The sequence below is a fragment of the Herpailurus yagouaroundi genome, unplaced genomic scaffold (genome assembly GCF_014898765.1).
Source record: "Herpailurus yagouaroundi ecotype Mexico unplaced genomic scaffold, PumYag 160, whole genome shotgun sequence".
Lineage (NCBI taxonomy): Eukaryota > Metazoa > Chordata > Mammalia > Carnivora > Felidae > Herpailurus > Herpailurus yagouaroundi.
Genome location: NW_024412401.1, coordinates 30,602,217 through 30,623,811, shown reverse-complemented (window position 1 = coordinate 30,623,811; position 21,595 = coordinate 30,602,217). Strand labels below are relative to the sequence as shown.

The 21,595-nt window shown below is 44.0% G+C and overlaps 2 protein-coding genes across 4 annotated transcripts in view; both read right to left on the bottom strand.

The window, feature by feature from the left end:
• Window positions 1-399: 399 nt before the first annotated feature.
• The window catches only part of FKTN (fukutin), a 101,594-nt gene continuing 80,398 nt past the window's right edge, over window positions 400-21,595 (bottom strand). Inside the window, exons 11-14 of one of the 3 annotated variants that reach the window (XM_040481887.1) lie at window positions 19,457-19,674; window positions 15,107-15,216; window positions 2,602-2,781; window positions 400-2,154 (exon numbers count right to left, since the gene is read on the bottom strand). In XM_040481887.1, the coding sequence (XP_040337821.1) occupies window positions 19,463-19,674 (212 nt within the window). In that variant the 3' untranslated portion in view covers window positions 400-2,154; window positions 2,602-2,781; window positions 15,107-15,216; window positions 19,457-19,462. The remainder of the gene's footprint in view (window positions 2,155-2,601; window positions 2,782-15,106; window positions 15,217-19,456; window positions 19,675-21,595) is intronic. The other 2 variants (XM_040481889.1, XM_040481888.1) reach the window with 2 other exon arrangements.
• TAL2 (TAL bHLH transcription factor 2) lies at window positions 2,236-2,775 on the bottom strand. Its single transcript, XM_040481890.1, has one exon. It carries the CDS (start codon window positions 2,745-2,747, stop codon window positions 2,430-2,432), a length of 318 nt encoding a protein of 105 aa, XP_040337824.1. The 5' UTR covers window positions 2,748-2,775; the 3' UTR covers window positions 2,236-2,429.

The following is a 21,595-nucleotide window of genomic DNA, read 5'->3' as shown; positions in this document are numbered from 1 at the left end:
TAAATCAATGGTCCCGTTTATGCCTGGTTTCCAAAAGTTTCCAGTGGTATCCATAGCAGACCAAACATTTTTTCCAAGTAACAGAGTAGCATAGATGATATAATCTGTCTAAACTTTTTCTGTTGGGTTCAAATGATCCATAAAGAGATGTACCATCAGTGAACTGTAATGTGTTTTAACCATAAATTCTTACTACTGCAATCACCAAGCCTTGAGCCTAAGACAGCAAGGAAGACCACAGAGTAGTTTTTCAATTAGCATCTGGCCTCATGGATACCTTGCCAAACATTTTGATCCATGTGTACCTACAATTCCTTTTGACAGTCACTTTAATCCAGCATAACCTGATAGACCAAAATCTAAGCTTGCAACATAATTTAAGAGGTGAATTACACCAAGTAATATTTTAAGTGTTTATTCATTTTTCAATGGAATTTCCTGCAGAGTTTCTTTAAATCATTACCCCCCTCATATAGTTTAATGATAACTCAATCTCCTCATGGCTTTTCAGGAGCACTCTCTTACATTTCAGTGAGAAGGCCTTCTGTACACACAGACATGGCCCCAACAGCAGAAAAGTGCACTCATTCTGAGAAGAGCAATAAAATCCTGCATTCAGGCAAAGAAGTCTTCTGTACTTTCCTCGGCAACATGTCACAATGAAGCTAATAAAAAAATATTGTCAAAATTGTTATTTTGATTTAATGCCAGATGAGAGAATAAGTAATGTTGTTCAGTTGACAACTGTCATCGCAGCTTTGAGATATACTATCAGTTGGTAATTTGATACATTTAAGCCCACATAACCTCATGAGAGAGAAATGCACATTCAGGGGAAATAGCCTAGTCTCTGTGCAGATGTGTTTCCCTGTACTATTCTGGATCCATAGGGAAGTTTATGGAATGCAGTTGAAAGAAAGAACCTAGAAGGAAAACATATTGCTTCTGATAAATGCACTGGACTATGAGCGTGAGTGCTGGGTAGAGGTTAATGATATTATGACCTTGCTATTTGTGGGGAATGAGATTTGGGGGGAGCCTCATCTAGCTTTCTTCTGATCACCAAACTAAACCTTTTCAACCTCCCATAAATCAAACATCTTCTTTCTAGAGTAAGAGGAAATTTAAATCCCCCTATTGTGTGTACACTGGAAATCTGTAATCGCAAATCCAGCAATTTCCTACCTGTGGTTCAGAATGTTTTAAAACCAACGCACCGTCAAGAACTTTAGGGGAATAAAATGTCCCAGAGACAATCAAATGACATTATTTGTATTCTGGGCTCAGCTATGGGATTCATTTTTGAATCCGCCTTTGAATCCAATCATCAGGGTGGCACATGCTTATGAGTAGTTCTGTCAGATCCATGCCGTTTCATTGACTAGGGGGTCCCACCCCTCCCAGCATAAGATTGAGCTAACGCTCCACAGCAAGGAAGACAAATTACAAATTCACTAATTCACTAAAATCTGGTATTACATTCCTATTGTCTACCCTAGATCTTTTGTTTAAACTAAGCTCTCTGTTAAATGAGTTGTTAAATGGCAATGTTTGGATTTTCATAATTATGTTTGAATTTCACAGGTCTTAAATCAGCAGGAACTCAGGCTGCGTTAAAAGTTTTAACGCCTGACATGCGAAACTAAGGGGGCAGATAACCTATTTTAGCTAACTATTTTTCATAAGAAAACTATGAACTCTAAATCACAAATTATCCAGTCCTTTCCACTCACAGATATAATCCACCATTTGGCTTTAGAGATAACACATATATAAATGGCTCAATGCGAGCAACACCTCACATTTCCATAGAGATAAAGGATGCAGAGCTCTTCCACATGTATCTGCTGTGTTCCTGTAAGCCTCACATGTCAGGAGGATCTCTTCTCCAGAGTTTCCCACAAGTCTCCAAGTTCGTTTCTGTGAGGGCGGTCTTCACATTCATCAACCTTATTTTGTTCACCCTCCATCAAACAGACTTCATTTCTCAAAACTAACTTTAAAATATGTTCTGAGGGAAGCATTTTTTATTCATCGGCCTGAGATCTGTTATGGAAAAACTTCTTCCTTGTAATTGAAAACATATTGAGTAAAACAGTGATTTTCCAACCTGTTTTTAACCGATGCTTTTCTTTTCCAAACATTATGCAGATCCTGGATAAATGAAATAGAGGCAGGCTGCTTCGCCTGAAGTGTCCCACCACCCCCCCCCCCCCCCCCGCCCGGGGGGGGGTGACAGACTCCAAAGCCACATTCCTCATGGCCTCTTTTTGGCTCCCTGCAGCTGGCCCCAAGCTACCTCCTATGAGGCTTAAATTCATGCCTCCCAAATTTATTCATCAAGTTGACTCTGGAACATGCAAAAGGCGGTCACTCAGCCAGTGGCTTCTGAGCAAGTGCCCCTCTGGGTGATGACAGCCAGAGCCCCACTATGCAATGTGGTGGCTTGGGTCAAGTGAAGGAACCTGGTAGTCACCAAGCAGAGTCCTGTCCGGCAGGTGGGATCCTTGGGGAAAGAGTCCCAGAATGTTTCCCTGAGCGGTCACTCCCGTTTGCTGCAGGGTTTGCTCCCCCAAGACCTTGACCAAGAAGTTGATATACCTCATTGCCAGGCGAAGGGTTTCATTTTTGCTCAGCTTTTTGTCCGGAGGGTGAGTGGGAATGAGCTTCCTCAGCTTGGCAAAGGCGCTGTTGACATTCTGCTGTCTCCACCGCTCCCTGCTATTTGTGAAGATCTTCCTGGTCATGTTCGAGTTCCTGAGACAGGAAAGAGAAAGGGCCCTAAGGGCCAATACCTGATAAGAGGGCTATTGGGCATCACATGTCCTGCCAAGAATTTGGGATGTCAGTTCTTCTTGACCCGGGTTTTAGGAAATTCACTTCCTCATTTTTAGGTTTTTCTGAGTCTTCCTTTGGGTAAGGGAAGAAAACGTGGCAGAAGAAAGGACAGGGTAAGAACAATACCTTTCAGCCTTTTTCTCCCTAGCTGTTTCAAAGCCCCCTGTTACAAGGTCGTTTTACCCCAGAACCCTCACTACTGCTTTTATAACCAACTCTTCCTAATTGTCCAGAACCAGGCACAGTATAGGTTTAAGTACTTGTGCAAATAAAATCTATATTTAGCCAACAGGGAGTCGAATATGGATTCTCAAAAAGTAAAAGCCATGATTCTAGATTCCACTAATAAGATAATTGTGGGAATGGAGATGATAGCACAGCTCTCCTCTTAGCTGGCAGACCTCACCTGGAGGGTTGGACCTCACTGTGCAAAAGCTAAAATATCCAGACTGGACCACATTTAGGGGAGTATGAACAGAGTGGTGAAGAGTCTTCAGACCCTCTTTTATGAAAAACACAGTGGGGATATTCAGCATGACAAGAAGAAAGGACAAAGAGAAAGTGAGGGTGACGATTTACCATGGATGCCGTAGAAGATGTTCGGGCCTCCACGAGCCGAAACTCAGGTGACCTTTCCAACTCCAGGACAGTTGATTATCACCATCTACTGCCAAATCTTACTTTGCCATTTTTAACTCTTAGAGGCATGGTCCCCTTTTTGCAGACAGCTTGGATTAACATGTGTGAATGGGAACACGGATGGTGCATCAACGAACAAACCTCTCCGTGAACTTGGCATGTGGCGGACTTTGAACACCACTGCTCTACTCTCCAAGTAGGAACACCCTCATCCCTATCTAAACTCTGTATGATAAAGAAGCAGAACGCTCCCCGGATCCCTGCAATCCTGGGGGAAGGTAGAGCAGGAGTTTAGCACAGGGGAAGAGCCACCCTTCCCTTCAGAGCGCGTGTGTTCTCATCACAGCACCAAACACCAACCAGCTGTGAGGCACTGCCTAAGTCACTTCACCAACCTGAGCCTCAGTTCCTTAGCTATCTACAATGGGTGTAATTATACCATCCTCTCCTCATAGCTTGCTGTAAGGATTGAGGGGAATGTTGCATGTGAAAGCATTCTGTGAACTATAAACTAAGGGAAACAAGAGCAAACAGAGCATTTGTTTTGTGCCAGGCACTCACGCTACATACATACGCAAGCAGTGTTGGTTGTAGTGACAGTACTATAGACACTGCTGGGATTGGCTGAGGGAGGCCAACATGTCCCAGGTGTCATTTCACTACACGTGTGCTGGCACGTCTGCCCTTCTGTAGGGACCAAATGATGGTCTCGGTTCATTAGAACAAGCCACGCTGTTACCATCGAGCCCTGACTCTATAGGGGTCGGTCGCCAATGGAAGCATCTGCATGGTGGTTAGAAACATAGGCTTTGGAGCCAGAACCCCGGTTTGGCTTTAGGTTCTGCTCCTCCTAGCTGTGTGACCCTGAGCAATCTACTTCAACTCTCTGTCCATCAAATGCCTCATAAGTAAAGGGTGACTCCAGGTACTACCTGTGAGGACAAATAAAATGATCCACGTAAACCACTTTAGCAAAATGGCACACAGGAAGTGCTCAATAAATGTTAGGTGATTACAGTTATTATCTCGACAAATAAAACAGGGGAAGGTAAATGTTCATTGTAATTTAGCGATTTTTTTTTCCCTAATAAAGAAGCTACAGTGTAATAGAAAAGGTCTGAGCCTGATTTACGTATTTGTTTGTTGTGCTCTGTAAGAGTATATGGACATACAGGTGTGTGTGTGTGGATGTAGAACATAATACTTAGAAGGATTCAGGCCAAACTGTTGACATGGTTCCTTGGGGGAGGGCAGGGGGTTGGGGGAAGACAGAAAAAGGAGATGAGTGGGGCGCATGAGTAGCTCAGTTGGTTAAGTGTCCAACTCTTAATTTCAGCTCAGGTCATGATCTCACAGTTGTTGAGTTCAATCCCCATATCCAGCCCTGCGTAGAGCCCCGAGTCTGGCTCTGCACTGAGCGTGGAGCCTGCTTGGGAGTCTCTCTCCCTCTCCCTCTGCACTTCCCTCCCTCCCCCGCTACCCCCTCCCCCATCTCAAAATAAATAAATAAACTTTAGAAAAAAAAGATAGAAAAAGGAGATGGGTGTGTATTATTTGATACAGTTGGGTAACATTTTACATTTTTATAATAAGAAAAGATTCATATATTATTTGCTTCATAATAGGAAAAAACTAAGAAACCTTATGGGCTTTAATGTAGAAAGACCTGGCTTTAAATCCCAGCTCTCCATTTCTTAGATATATGAGTCTTTGAAAATCAGTTAACTTCTTTAACTGATTTCTTCTCTGGAAAATGGAAATAAAGCCATCATCAGGGTTCTTGTGAGGATTAAATAATACATTACGTGATGCATACGAATACATAAATGAGACAGTATGTGCCCGCTACATAGGTGCCTAATAAATACAAGGATTCTCTTCCCTTAGCAGATGGGAAGTGTCATTACTCCAAAGAATAGCATTTTTCAATTACCTGCATGCTCCCAGGACATTTCCCCATCCCTGTTTTTGTTGCCTTTCCTGTTTCTGCCTGGTTGGAGACAGATTGCTGTGCTGAGAACCAGTGGTAAGGGGAAGCATGGGGGCCCAATCTGACTGGCTGGCTTCAGGCTCCCTCCAGCAGCCACTCAGGTCTACTTCCTTTCTCTGTGGAGACACTCTTAGTAGGACCCATGATCCAATTACAATCATATGCGCTCCGAGCTTAGGTATCAACACTTACTGACCCCGTGTGCCGGACGCTGTGCTGGCTGCTGGATACCGAGGAAACCAATGCCTTGTGAATGGAGAGAGAAGCACAGGGGCTGTAGGGGCAGAGAAACAGCACCTACCCCAGGCATTCCAGGGGGATTCCCGACCGACCAAGGGGGTGCACAAGGTGATACCGAAGGCCTCTTTCTGCTCTGAAATGCCACAATGACCTGCCTATTGCTTTTTATTATCTAACTTACCTCATTTCTAAATAACCTAGTCTTTCACCTACAATGAAAATAGGAGTGTTGTCAGAACTGTAACCAACTAAAACTGAAATATGACAGTCTGAGCTTAAATCATGGGATTTTAAGATAGAAAACTATCCAGTTTTGCTCACACCGAGGCCGGCTGCTCTGCAGCCAGGACTGTGGGAGCAAAGTTACTTTCAAGCTTCTCTTGTCAAAAGAGGGGTTAGCTCACTCACTAAGTCAACTCTAGTCCCTTGGGGGAGCAGGGGCGGGGGTGGGGGCCAGGGGCCATCTTTTTCAAGCTGGGAAGAAAAAGATTAGGCAGGATAAACTAACTGGTGTTCTCTTCTAAGAGGGCTCAATCCTATTGTGCTAGAAGCAGACAGAGGAAATAAGGAGAGGAAAAGACAGGCTTCAGAAATGTAGCCTGCCCTCCTGGAAGGCGCTTAATAATTCCTTGTTGATTTATCCTCAAGGGTGTTACTTTTCTCCACAGGGGGAAATTGAAATCAGCGATTTAACAAGCTGGAAAATTCAAAGCAGCGGTCACTGGAAAATTACTAAAGTACTTATTAAATCAAAGGAAAATTGCATTTAGTGTTTTCCCAGTTGTAAGGACTGATTACTGCTAAGCTTGATTTCAGAATAATTTAAGAGCTTGAAAAATACACCAGATGCCACAGAAGCAGAAGACATCTGATAGATGTCAAAACAGAGGTAAAGCATGTTGTCCCAAGGTCACGCAGGGAATCAGTGGCACAGCCTGTGTCCCATGCCTCTGTATTTATGCATCCTGTCACCACGGACTCCTGATGGGTCAGGGTCCATAACCTTTTTTGTGCCATGGACTCTTTTGACAGTCTGGGGAAGTCTAGGGAAGGACTCTACCCCGGAGCAATAATTTTAAACACATAAGATAAAAAGTTTTTGGTTCCCTTCTCAAAATAATTATTTTAAGTGCATGAATTGAAATACATGGACACATAAAAATGATCAATTATAATTAATACTTACTAAAATAATTTAAAAATGCAACGCAGTAATAATGCACTTTCTTTTTTTAAACACATTAAATGATTTACTACCATAATTTCTACACGGTGATACGTAAACGATTTTTTCAAAAGATCTGCAACATCTGTGAGATGAAGGGATTTATGATTTTTGTTGGTGACGTTGTCACCAGTACTAATTTTTATCACCCATAAGTAAAGGAAATGCAAAATTTAGATTAAAGGTGACTGAAAATGAAGATGTAATTTTTTTCCCCGTCCAGATATATAGAACCCTGATTTCTATTCATATATCTCTGGGTGAGTGGGTGTCACGAACCTGGGGTTAAAAATGCCCGGGCAGGAGAAGTGTGATGGTAAATATAACAGGAACATAGGTGGGCACAAACTTCTATTATGGTGCCACCACTGAAGGTCACAGGTTACCAGAGAAAAGAATGATAATTATGCCCCCGCAGAAAGTGACCAATGCCCCCAATAGGGGTTGCTGCTTTTTTTGTGTGCCAATGGTGTCTGGACACAGAGCACCCCTGCCACAGGAAAGGGTGCAGCAAAGGGTCACAGCTAACATTCCTGCGGTGGCCTGTCCCAGACATTCAGACTCTTATGGCTCTTTGTTCATAAGACTTTAAATTTCTCTTCCTGTCATTTGGTTTCTTCTTTCATCTTTTTCTTGAAAACAAGTGAAAATAGTCTCCAGAAAGAGAGAGATGAAAGGTAGTTTATAGAGTTGGGTTAGGGTAAGGTACCTAACCTCCAACACTGGATATGGTTTTGCCTTTTGAAATTATTATAGAAGTAACACATGCTCATCCAAGAAAACAAAAACAAAAACAAAAACAAAAACAAAAACAAAAACGAAAACGAAGCGGTACACAAGTGCACATGGTAAACAAATACAAGGCTCTCTATCTATCTATTGAATTTTTTTCTCCCAGCAGTAGCCAGTTTGGTGTGTGTATAAATGATATATATCCTTTATATACCATGCATATGTCGTTTAAAAATCAGAACACACACTATTATGCAAGTTACTTTTCTCATTAGATAACCCCGCATGTTGATGTCCTAAATACATACATTTACCATGAATCACAGTCTTTGGGTGGGCACCCCGCGCTCTGGGAGAGTTCCACCCGCGCCTCACTGCCCCATGCACCTGCGTCCCCTGCCCACCCCGCCCGACCTGCTGCCCTCGCCCACTTCACTTCCCGGCTTTCCCCCTTTTTCTCTTCTTAACCTTCGCTCCCCCTGGCCTGCGGAGCCCGGCCGTGTGAACCAGGTGTCCCGGAAAGCATCTGGTGCTCAAGTTTCACACCTGCCAGGTTCGGGGGAGTAAGCTCACCGGTACGCAGAAGCTACCCAAACGGCCCCAGGAGGTGCTCCGGGGTGTCTCCAGCATCCGTATCAAGGTGAAGCAGCCGGGCCAACACGCACTAGGGGACCGCTTTGCTCCCCCGGAGCCCCGCCACCACTCCTACCGCTCGTAAAGTCCCCAGGTCTCACTGAGTCGACTTGGTAGCCGCGGCCAAGTCGTCTCCTCATCCCTGTCCTCCAGGGCGACCACGGCTCAGACCCGGCGCTGCGCGGGAGACCCGCTGACCCATGAGTCCGGCCCCGGCGGCACCCACGTACCGCAAGGATCGACGCACCTGCTCTCCAAGAGCCGGGAGACCGCGCCGTCGTTGTCGCGGTCGCTGGCCGTGTGCGCCCTCGCCTGGACGCCGCGCCTCCGCTGCTGCCTTTATAGGACCCGGGCCTTTGTCTCCAGGCCCCACGGGGCCCCTTCCTGCCCGGGTTTCCCGCCCGTCCCTCCCGGGTCCCCGCGCTCCCGCTTCCCAGGCCCACGATCCAGACCCGCTAGATCGGGTTTTCTGGGGGTGGGGGTCCGAAACCCGCGTTTTAACTAAGTATTCCAGGAGATGAGGACGCACTGAGAAGTACAGCAGTCACTGCACTGGGCAGACGCCTGGATTTATGCATCTCCGGTTCCACGGTGCCCAGCACAGAGCTCCGCTATTTCAGTGGCCTTCTAACCGGTCTTCTGTTTCTACGCTTTCTCTTTCCATCTACTATCCAACATCACTCAGAGTGATCCTATGAAAACCCTTAGGTGGCTCTCCATTTCACTCAGAACTAACCTGAAGTCTTCATAATGGCCCCTAGGATACCCTTTACCTGACCTGTCTGTCCCTTCTCTCCCTGTGGCTTAGTCAACTGTAGTCCCTCTGACCTTTGTTGTTTCAGGAACACACCAAACACCCTCCTGCCTCAGGACCTTTGCAGTTTTCTCTGCCAGAAACACTCTGCCTCCAAGTTATCCACATAGTTCCCCCTCACACATACCTCCTTTCATTCACTCGACAGTCGTCACTGAGCACCTACTAAGGTCCAGCACCTGTTCAGGTGCAGGGAGACAACCTCAAACAAAACAGACACAAATCCCTGTCCTCAGGGAACTGACATTCTTCAGGTCTTTGGTCACATGTCACCTTCTCCTGAAGATCCTCTGGGCACAATATCTAAAATTGCACCTTCTCACACACAGGGACTCTTCACCCTCCTGCCCCATTTATTCTCCTCTTTAGTGCTCATCTCCTTTTAGTAATGCTTTACTTATTTATTCTGTCTCCTCCCAACCCCAGTGAGTAGGCTTTCACCAAACATCGGTTGATTAATGAATGGGTAAGTAATGAATTTATACACATCACATTCTCTGAAGGACCCAGCATAGGATTTGGTACAATAAATTCACAGTGCAATTCAGCGTAGTGGATAAGAGTAAATGACTTTGGAGTTGTATTACTCAGATTGAAATCCCTGGTCCACCCCACTTACGTGACCTTGGCAAATTATATTATTTCTCCCTGCCTCAGTTTCCTTATCTGTGAAATATGGTCAGTGATAGGATTGTGAGGGCAACTACTGGCTCCCTTTCCTAGGAGAGAATTATATAGCCCCACCCACTGCCATGTGACTGGCAGTGCTTCCCTGTAGGTGGTGGGAGAGGACTGCATGTCCAGGCTTGGCCACGTGATTTGCATGGCCAATGGAATGTGAGCAGACCTGACAGCCACGGTGATGGAATGGGAGCTTTTTTTTTTTTTTTTGAAATTTTTTGTCAAATTGGTTTCCATACGACACCCAGTGCTCATCCCAAAAGGTGCCCTCCTCAATACCCATCACCCACCCACCTCTCCCTCCCACTCCCCATCTACCCTCAGTTTGTGGAATGGGAGCTTTAAGAGCCATTCCTGGTTGGGCTCAGTCATGAGAAGGTTATGTTGGGGGTTGCTCTTTCAGCCTGGAAGCCATGGAGCAAACCCATAACCAACCACAACAGCCCCCATGTAACATGAGTGAAGAGTAAATCTTTGCTGTTGTAAGCCACTGAGAATTTGTGGTTGTTTGTCCCCCTCCTTAAAAAAAATCAGTTATTATTATAAATTTAAAAATCTGTTGCATGAATTGCTAGTTTCTCAGGAGGCAACAAGGTAAAGAAAACTCTACATCTGGCTTCAAGGGGTTCGCAGCCCTTGGGAGGGAGAGGCATGACAAAAATGACTAAATACAAGACATTCCTGAGTGCCAGAGGGTGCGAACTTGGAGCTGGGGAGGCAAAAGATTCTAGCTGGAGGATCAGAGACAGCTTGTGGGAGGGATGGCATCTAAACCAGCCCTGAGGCATAGGCTGCCTCTGACATTTGTGGGATCCAGGACAAGGGTACAGATGGAGACTCCTGACTCATTTCTTTTCCCACTGCCCAGCTCTGTCCTGCTATGTGAAGGGCCTTGTGTATATGATGTGGATTCCCAGTGCACACCGACCCAAGAAAGAGCCCTGTGCAGGCTCTGAAATGGGCTCAGGGCCATTTGAGCAGAAATCCAGGGGTCCTGAATACCCAGAGTGTGATCTAGAATGTGGGAAATGGAGGTGCCTCCTTAGCACAGCAGGCAGTGCGTCAGTCTCACAGAATGTGGGAAATGGGCACCAGATGGGGACTGGAGGGCCAGTAGAGGGCCATCTAAAGCACAGACCCAAGGCAGGGGTCCCAGTTGCTTGGCTGGAAAGTTGGGAAAAGCTGTAGGAATTACACAGTAGGAGTGGTGGACAGGACAGTCCCTGTGATGCCAACTGGGAGCGATATCTTTATTTTTTTTTTTTTATTTTTTTAAATTTTTTTTCAACGTTTATTTATTTTTGGGACAGAGAGAGACAGAGCATGAACGGGGGAGGGGCAGAGAGAGAGGGAGACACAGAATCGGAAACAGGCTCCAGGCTCTGAGCCATCAGCCCAGAGCCCGACGCGGGGCTCGAACTCACGGACCGCGAGATCGTGACCTGGCTGAAGTCAGACGCTTAACCGACTGCGCCACCCAGGCGCCCCTGGAGCGATATCTTTAGATTTACAGGTTACAAAGCTCATTCTGGTGGCAGCACAAAGGGTGCATTGGAGGGTGAGTTGGGGAGAATTAATTGGTCAATTTGTGCACAAAAAGCACCTCTAAAAACACAACCTAATATTTCCAACAAACATTCCCAATTTGTCTTCTTTCTGACCTTCTGTCTTATGTACGTGGAAGGGGAACTGAGGCCTCCCAGGGCCCGTGCTTTTCTGCCACGCCTTGTTAGGTCACAATTCTCATAGACCACATGTTGTATTTTAAAGCATGAACCTACATTACCTTTCCTCTTAGCCAAAAACCTGTGAGGTAATGTATTTGCTTAATGGCGTGTTCTGTGGTTGTAAAAAAAAGAATTGTGGCAACTGGGTAGCATGATCAGAAATGTGTGATGCAAAATGAAACAATCAGCTATAGAGTGGGATCTGTGTACAACTGGACAAGGGCTGACAGAAAGGCGAAGATTACAGAGAAAAGGGCATAGCTGTGCTGGCACATGGGGACCAGGGTTGACATCTGTTCTCTTCTCAAAAATGTCTTACATGTTATTGTTGCTTTTATCATTTTTAAAACTGGGAAACAATTTTGGTGCACCGTTCCACTTAGCGGTGATTCTTCAGATGATGGGCCCTCTCCCATTCCAGTCTCCCAATGTGGAAAGTTAGGGGCTAGGTCCTGGTCCCCCAGGGGAAGGGGTTGGAGAAGAAATTTGCATAATCCGATTATTGAAGGATTAAGTTTGGGCAGCTAAACGCCTCTGTGTGCTCAAGCTAAAACCCTTACTATTCATGGCTCTCACTGCCCCCTGGAGAGACTGCACCTGCAGGCTCCTGGCGAGGGAAGGGCAGGTCGCTAGGAGAGCCTGGGCATTGTCAGGCTCTCTGCTTCTGCTGGCTTAATTGATCTGTCTGGATTAGCCTGTGAATACTGGACCTCTAGTCCTATGTGCAGGGGGTGTCAGCTTCAGGAAAGACCAAACCTGGGGTTTTCAGAAGGGATTTCTGTCAGCCCAGGTTGTTGGGGGGCCAAGGTCATTTTGGCTGGAGGTCAAGCATCAGCTTTATCCAGTCTTAAACCTCCTTTCCTCTCTCCTCATTCTTAGCTCCCTTCCCAATCCCCAATTCTGCATATCTAGGCCCCAATCCAACCATCCATCTCTCCATTGATCCATCCACCTATCCACCCACCCATCCACCCATCCATGCATCCATGCATCCATCCATCCATCCATCCATCCATCCATCCATCCATCCATCCCTTCTTCCATCCACCTATTATGTATGCACCCATCAATTTACTCATCACATGAATTAGCTGGTTCTTCATAGTTAATGAAGTTAATAGAATGAAGTTAATAGAATTCACTAGTAAATCCCTTTAGGTGGGTTTTGTTCCTTCAAGTGTTGTATCTCTTAAATCAATTTTGGTACTTTGACATATAAACTTTGACATTTTCAAAATCATTAATAAAGTGTTATATATTATATACATATACATATATATATATACATATGTATGTGTATATATATATATACATTATATTCAATGATTTAAAAAAATGTCTGTATTTGTGTTGCCTTTCTCATTCCTCATGTTATGTGCTCATGACTTCTTTCTCTACTTGATTAGCTTTGCAGAAGCTTATGCATTTTATTGTTCTTTTTGATAACTACCTCTGTGATACAATTAATGTCTACTCTACCTTTATTAAATCTGCTTTTCTCACTTGCTTACATTTATTTTGTTCTCTCTCCACCTCCCATTCTTAGATTGAGTGCTTATTTTATTAATTTTCAGGCTATGACTTTTCTTCTGATATACCTTTTGTGTCATCCTGTGTTTCCATTTATGCTATCGCTGTCATTAGTTTCTAACATCTGTTGTTTATTTTAATTTTTCTTTTTTAAAGAAAATCTTTAAAATTTTCTTTGTTGTTGTACTTTTGGTTAGCCATTTGCTATTAATTTCAAATGTTATTGTGGTGTAGTCAAAGATATGCTCCATACATTTTTTTGCTTTGGGATATTTATTGAGAGCTTCTCTTTGGTAAAATAGATGATCAACTGTTACAAATAATCCATAAGCTGTAAAGGTATAGCTCTGTTTGAAAAATAAAATGTCTTTATACACATCCACTAAATCACTCCTTTGCATTCTTCTGGGGAGTTTTGGTCTATTTTAATCTATTTGACAGGGTTATATGAAAATCTCCCTCTACTATTTCATGTTTGTTCCTCCCTTTCGGTTTGTCCAGGAGTATTTGCTTTAGATCTTTATATTTTAAGATATGGTGCATTTGACACATGAAGACTCATGAAGGTTTTATTGATTTAGAGAACTGTACCCCATATCGATGTGAAACGGCCCTCTTTGCCTTGCTTTTCGTCATGAATTTTATATTATTACATCCTACCCTGCATTCTCAAAAGAAAACAGTGTCCATTCTTTTACAGTGAATTTGTCATTGTGTGGGTGTGACTCTCGGCCACAGGTTTTATCTTTCTGTGAAACTTTATTTGGCAAATTGAAATTCCTTTGCCACCCTGGTTTGTTAAAGGGGCACCATCGCCATGATGAATTCTCCACGGCAAATCTCATTCTAGTTTACTTGCTTATTGGCTTGCCTGCTGTACACTAAGTGTCAAGAGGGCAAGGACTTAACTTTGTCACTCGCTAAACCCCACAAGCTGTGTTCACTGCCCATGAAAGCTGCTTGATAAGACATTTGTTGAATGAATGCAAGACAGCATTCATTCGGACTCATTTCTCCAAATGGCTGCCTCCAGCCTCCCCTGCTTTCTGTCAGAAGACACATAGCTTGTTGCTGTGAAATGAATGCTTCCCAGGCCACGGGAGAGGTTTTGGTGATTGTTTATTTTTTAAGAAGAGAAGAGTATTCTGGCTGCTGTATGCAGAGGGTGAGAAGAGATGTGGGGAGACTACCTAGCAGGCTGTGACAAGAGAGAGGGTGCTGGGTTGACCTGGGGGTAATACTGAGCACCAGTTAGGGGAGCCAGATGCCAAATCCTCTACCCCATTATTTAGCACGAAGTACTAGGTGTCATGCAAGGTATTACGCCCAATTTCTTTCATGTATTGGGAGAAATAATATATTTTGATTATAAAGTTACATAATGAGTTATCATCCTTGACAAAACAAAATATTGCTCCCAAAGAAGTTAAATACGAAAAAGTATGCCCAAAGAAGCAAGACTTCCCATGCAGCTGTTTTACTAGTGGTTCTCAGACAAACGTCATTCCAGAGCCAGCGGAGGCTGTAAATTCTCATGGACGTTAATGTCACTGCATTCACAGGACCCATAGAGTCACTTAGAGGTTAGCTTACCTCCTCTGAGGCTTTTCCTGCCTCCTCTCCTCTAACCTCCTCCAAATGAAAAAGGAATAAAGCAAGTGGCTACAGAGAAAGCCAGGGCATCTGGAAGGAGAAATAAGCTGACACGGCCCACATCTCTACTGGAGCACTGGGAAGGGTGCTGGATGGGTGAGAGCTTTGGTCTTCTCTCACAAGGAAAGAGAGATCTGGCTGCTTTATCGTCATTTCTGGACTCTCCTGAGTCATTCCCTAGTCAGGACAGAAAAGGAAAGATGCTAGAATCTGCAGACCAGAGTCTCGGATGTATACTGGCTTTGTGCCCTGGACATACTCACAGACAGGAACAATAAAGGAAAAAATTGATTTAGGAGGGAAAAAACCCTCTTACATTGGTTTTTTTTCCCCTGCAGCATACGGCGACTTTAGCTGACCAAGGAAGAGAAACAATATTACTCTGTAAACAAAGTTATCCTTACTTGGAAGGTGGCCACAGCCTGCCTCGTTGAGTTAGCAGACATCCTGCATTGAAGAAGCATCAAACATTGAATCTCAGGGATGGTCCTCAACTGGATCCAAATGTGAAGCCCTGTTTGAATAGAGAAGGGGGGGGGGGGGTTGAATGATCCATCCACAATCAGATTTGCAAAGTTTCCTGCACTCTTGTAACACTATCTTTTGGATGCCTTTTCTCATTTCCTCTGTTTTCTCTGTTTGCTGTCTAATCCTGTGTCTTGTCTGGGGTAAGTACAACGATAAGATTACTGGTCCGGATTGCAAGTAGAGGAATTTATTAATTGCTTTAGAGGCCCATACTGCTCTGTCACTTTCTCAATTAAACTGGCTACTTATTGAAGAAACAAAAACCTGAAATAATTGCAAAATAAATTTTTTTCACCCTTCTGAGGCTGTTTTCTAAACAAATAGGAATCACAAATACTCACCGATTTGCTGGGAATTAAGTGGGATATAGTACTAAGAAATACCAAGTGAGTAATAGCTAAGAGAAGGCCTTTGATCAGCTGCAGAGGCAGACTGACTGGTGTTTGAATCCTTGCTCTGACACTCGTTGCCATCCTGAGCAAGTTACTCAAAGTCTCCCAGCTTCAATTTTCTCAGCTACGAATTGGAAACATTCTCATGAAGCCGAGGCTTCATGGCTTACTGTGAAAATTCAGTGAGTGATTTGGAGTAAATGCTTCTTAAAAACGGTGATAACAGGCAACTAATAAAATCATAGTTGCTCAATAAATAATTGTTTTCATTTTTATTACCAGGAAAAACTCTATTCTAAAACTAGATTGAGAGTCTGAACACATGCCTCTAATATCCTCCACGGGGCATTTTCCTGTTTTTCTTTCATTTGCCCAACCCAGCCATCCTGGCTCCCACCTCCCTCCTTCCAATTGCTTTGGGTCCTGTGCTGCTAAGAAGCATTCATTTCCTTCCACTATTTGATTCAAACAGAGCCCAGAGCTGGATGAAGGAGATATCAAGGAGGGGAAAGAAGAGTCTCTCTTCAGTGTCAGGATCCCTCTTAGAATTAATTTCCACTCTCCAGTTCCCCAGACCGAGGACCTCTTAGTAACACCCAGTACACACATGCAGACACATATCTCCATCAGGACACCTGGTGTTGAGGCCTGTCCAGAGCAAATGTTGACCATTGCAGCAGAAAGCAGGGCACATAACTGCCTCGGGCAAGTGGGCTTTTCTTCCCATAGTGACAATTAGAGGGACGCGCAGCCCTGGGTGTGCCCAGCTGCTGACACTCTCAAGATCAGGCTGGCTTGGCCTTCACTCTGAGGGCTGGAGCGGAGAGTGCTAATTCCGGCCAATAACCCCAAGGGCAGTGGGAAAGCAAGGGTGGGGGTGGGGGTGGGGGGAGCAGAACCAAGTACTGGAGAAAAGAAAGAGGTGGGGTGGGACTCTCCTTCTCCTCTTTATATTCTCTGGTCTTTGTATAAAAAAACATGACTCATCAAATGGGTCCCCTAGATGAGGATTTGGACGCTCTGTGGGCAGCAGATAAGAGTGCAGCCTTCTCGCAGAAAGTAAATTCATTGAATACTCCCCATAAAGTCAATAATGCCAGGCTTATCAGCTGTCCTCATTCCTCACTCAGCCCCCTGGGGACCAGACTTGAAATAAAGGCCACAGCTCCAGGGGCTGGAGAGTGGAGGCACAGGACTGGGCTGGGAAGGGGCCTCTGCCCCCCTGGGTCATATTTTAGGCAGGTGGGGGAAATCTGCCAGGCCTGAGCTGCCCAGAGTCCTCAGCTTCCCAGGCTGACAAATCCCGAACCAAACACATACATCGAGGGGATGAGGGATGCACCCCTCAACCTCAAATTGAGCAGATGTTTTCAGGAGGTTCCACTGGGGCTTCTTAGGACAATTAGAGGATGTTATTTTAAATGTAACCAATAAAAAACCTACAGAGGAAACCTTGATTTCTTGCCACACACATACTTCTGCACTACCCAAGAGCACATCTATCTTCCCTAGCTGGTGGAGATCTGGCTTCCTTGCAAGTTGCCTGAACTAAGGAGAGTAAAGTCAGTTGTTAGCACAAGTTGCCCAGTCGTACAACTAGAACAGTTCCTCTTTCCACTTTGGAGACCAGAGTCTCCAGAGGCAGACAGACAACAGGGAAATGAGGACCAAGTTAAGACCTAGAATTTAACATCTCTCCTGGGCACATCTCCTTTCCTGACTTCTGCTTTCCCCAGTTCCCATAGCTAAGACTTGTCTCCACATGGAGAGTGCAACCGGTCCTGGTTTCCAGCTGAAGCAACAGGTGTAGAAATGGCTCCAGCCTCTTCCCCACTTCTCTCACATTGCTGGATTGTGCTGCCTCAGGTCTAACACTGACCAGTGTGTCCTCACTCCTTTACCCCTTTCCAGAAATTGCTTTCAAATCTTCTCCAGAACCCAGGACCTCACTACCAACTCTCCTGCCCCAATTTATCTACACTTTTGTCTTGGCTCTCTAATTCCCTGAACCCTCTGGATAAGACCCTACATTGGTCCCATAATACTTCTTCTCTGTGGCCTGCAGCCCCATTTCCCAGACCAATACCAAGTGCCCCTCAGCCTCAAACACTTCCTGTCCCTGGATGCCCTGTGTCTGTGTCTGGCAATGGCTGGGAATTCTAGTAGTGACCTTACCTGAGACACTTGGCATCTTATGTCCACCTGGGTAAGCCTCTGTCCTCTGTCTCTGCAACTGTAGGGATCCCAGGGTTTCTGGGATCAGTCTCAGTGAACCTAAATTCTCCCCAATCCCCACCTGGCCTTGGAGGTGCTTCATGAATATTTGTTGAGACAACAAATGAACCTCAGTTCTCAGCACAGTACCTGTGAGGAGTAATTTAGCCAGGAGTGTTTATTAAAGACATCATGTTCTTATTCAAATATCGTTTCTACACTTTCTCTTATCCAAACTTCACAGCAGGATATTCAGGGCCCCCTCCCACCCCAGTCTGCAGCTTGTCCACTTTTCTAGTTGTATTTCTTTAAACTATTTATCCATACATAGCCAGGTGGTCTTCTGAGACCAGATGAGACTGGGAGCTTTCAGGGTAGTATGGCCATAGACTACAGCCAGGCAGTGTTATGTAGTGTCCTATAAAGCCCATTCTGTGATTTTATTGACTTCCTTTCTTCAGAAATGCTTTCTTCCCTTTCTTCATGCAAATTTTCTGTTCATTAAGTCTTAAGATCCAGCTGCACCTCACTGTCCCTCCCCTGCCCTCCTTCCTAGAGCTTTTTCTAGCTTTGGATGCTCAGGCTGCCTTCCACAAAGTCTGGGACCTTTGGTCCCTTTTTCTAAGCTTGGTCTTTCAGACTCAATTCTGTTAAGTATTGTTTTAATCCCATGTCCTGTCTCCCTAGAAGACAAAGCATGTACCTGTGCCTTTGAGATCAGGGTCATTTGTTATCACCAGATCTCAGGAGAGGGCCCTCTACCAGGAGAACTCTTAAATATCTAATCTCACAGAAAAATTATTCCTTGGGTTTTTTAGGAAAATATGTTCATAGGATTTTTTGCAAAAGTAGAAATAAAAGCAAGATAATAATATTACCAATATCTATCATTATTGAACATCTACCAGAAGCTGTAGATTTCCTATATTTCTTTTTCTTTTTTTACATTTACTTATTTATTTATTTTGAAAGAGACAGAGAGAGAGCGCCAAGTAGGGGAGAGGGCAGAGAGAGGGGGGGACAGAGGATCTGAAGTGGGCTTTGTGCTGACAGCAGAACTGTACCGAAGTCTGAACCACCCAGGTGCCCCCCTGTATTTCTTATACTAACCCTTAGAGGTTAGGTATTAACTTCAGCCCCATTAGTTGGAAAAAAATTGGAACTCAGAAGTTAAATAACTAGCCCACGATCACAAAACTAGAAAGTGGTGCTCCTGGATTTGAGTCTCAATTTGTACAACTCCTAAGCCCTTGTTGGTCTCATCAAACGCTCTCAATGTGCATTATCCAATATTGCTAGCTACTGACTACATGATGTTATTTAATTTAATTAAAATTTGGGGCGCCTGGGTGGCACAGTCGGTTAAGCGTCCGACTTCAGCCAGGTCACGATCTCGCAGTCCGTGAGTTCGAGCCCCGCGTCAGGCTCTGGGCTGAATGCTCAGAGCCTGGAGCCTGTTTCTGATTCTGTGTCTCCCTCTCTCTCTGCCCCTCCTCCGTTCATGCTCTGTTTCTCTCTGTCCCCCCAAAATAAATAAACGTTGAAAAAAATTTTTTTTAAAAAAATTAAACATTCCGTTTCTTGGTTATATTTGCCACATTTCAAGTGCTCAATACTCACATGTGGCTAGTGGCTACTGCACTGGACAGTGCAGACAGAGATCATTCCCAGCATCACCGGATGCTCTATTTGGACAGTACTGGTACACATGTTCTCGTCTTCCAACAGGATATGGAGGAAAGACAGCTTATGGTGAATAACCGGCATGACACGAGGCGAGGCCAGCTTCCTAAAAGCAAAGGCTTTCCCTTGGTCTGTGAAGTCACCCTTTGGTTTTTCTGTTAAACAGGATGTGGTTGGATTAGAGGTTTGCACAGTTTAAGCTCCAAAACAAACTCGTACACCCTCCAACTATCATTCTTCTAAGAGAGCTGACAGACTATGGTGGTAATATAGGTTCAGAAAATTAGTCACCCAATTACCCTTCCTGCAATATTCATTCACTAGAAAATTTTCTCCAAATTATTGAAACTAGAGGGAAAGATTGAATCTAGGAGTTTTAGATGAGGAAAAAAACCTGATGATAAATATGAAATTAATTAAACCTACAGAAGCCTAAGAATAATGATACCAGCTGCTAAAGGGCTCTTGCTGCTAAATCAAATTTGGGAATGGTCAACTATAAAGGATACAAATGAGTAATAAGTGAGAAAATAAGTTTTAAAGAGGATTACTAAATTTACAGAGCAAATCAAAGAAGAATTGGAGGAAAGGAAGGAGAAAAAGCAAAAAACCTAAAAATCTGTCTTCTAAAAACTGTGACAAGATTATTCCTTTAAATCTTTAACAAAGAATGTTATTTATATATTATTAATTTTTGTAAAATGTGGAAGGACATTCTCTAGGAAAATCATAGTACAAACAATAAGGTACAGTACACATCCAAAAAGAAAACCATATTAGAGACAACTATAGGATTCGGTGTTACCATGATTTAAAATTTTAGCCATTCTAACAGGTGTGCAGTGGATACCTCATTGTGGTTGTAATTTGCATTTCCCTGATGGTTAATGATGCTGAACATATTTTTAAAAAGTTATATTAATAATCAGTATTATAGCTCTCTTAGACCTCTATTAACAATGATAACTTTTACTCCCTTCAGAAAATGCTGGTACACTTAGCACCTTGGGTCAGCAGTTTATATGAAGGTTGGGTATGTTACATGGAGGGGAGAAGAACAGTCATAGGGAAACTTTCTTAAACAGCAAAGGTGTAAATTTAGGTTAGTAATAGAAGCAGTAGTAACTTTTAGTAAAGATGGGCATTTCCACAAGATTCTGGAAAAGTATACATTTCGGAAGAGGAAAATGCTGAAATTCAGCAGACTTTGCATTTTTGTGTAGAAAGAAAAAGATAAGAGCCCCAGACACAAAGTGTGACGAAGCAGAGCTGGGGCACAGGCTGAAACACCTGCAAGCTCTGACCGAAGTCACTTCTCATACCAGTGACAGCACAGAAGATGGTTTCTAATTATCAGCAGAGCAAGGACTGGTTTGTTAATATTTGCTTCAGTAATAGCTCATGAGGTGTTCATGGAAAAAATTATGACAAACAGAAATGGCAACATCTGCCCCAGGTTTATTGAGATGTAATTGACCTATAACACTGTTTGAGTTTAAGGTGTACAACATAATATATGATAGATGATATGTATTGTGAAATGATGACAAGTTTAGTTAATATCCATCACCTCACGTGGCTCAAGGTTTTGTTTTCTCGTGATGAGAACTTTTTTTTTTTTTTCAACGTTTTTTTAATTTATTTTTGGGACAGAGAGAGACAGAGCATGAACGGGGGAGGGGCAGAGAGAGAGGGAGACACAGAATCGGAAACAGGCTCCAGGCTCCGAGCCATCAGCCCAGAGCCTGACGCGGGGCTCGAACTCACGGACCGCGAGATCGTGACCTGGCTGAAGTCGGACGCTTAACCGACTGCGCCACCCAGGCGCCCCTCGTGATGAGAACTTTTAACATCGGTTCTCTTAGCAACTTTCAAATATACAATATAGTATTGTTAACTGGACTCATTATGCTGTGCATTATATCCCAAGAACTTATCTCATAACTAGGAGTTTGTACCTTTTGTCCACCTTCACCCAATTATCCTTGTCCCTACCCTCTTTCTCTGGCAACCACCAATCTCTTCTCTGTTTATGAGTTTTGTTTTTCTAGATTCTACATACAAACAAGATCATAC

What these genes read in the sequence shown, in the direction of transcription:
- TAL2 (XM_040481890.1), bottom strand. Translation starts at nt 2,747, where the DNA reads ATGACCAGGAAGATCTTCACAAATAGCAGGGAGCGGTGGAGACAGCAG.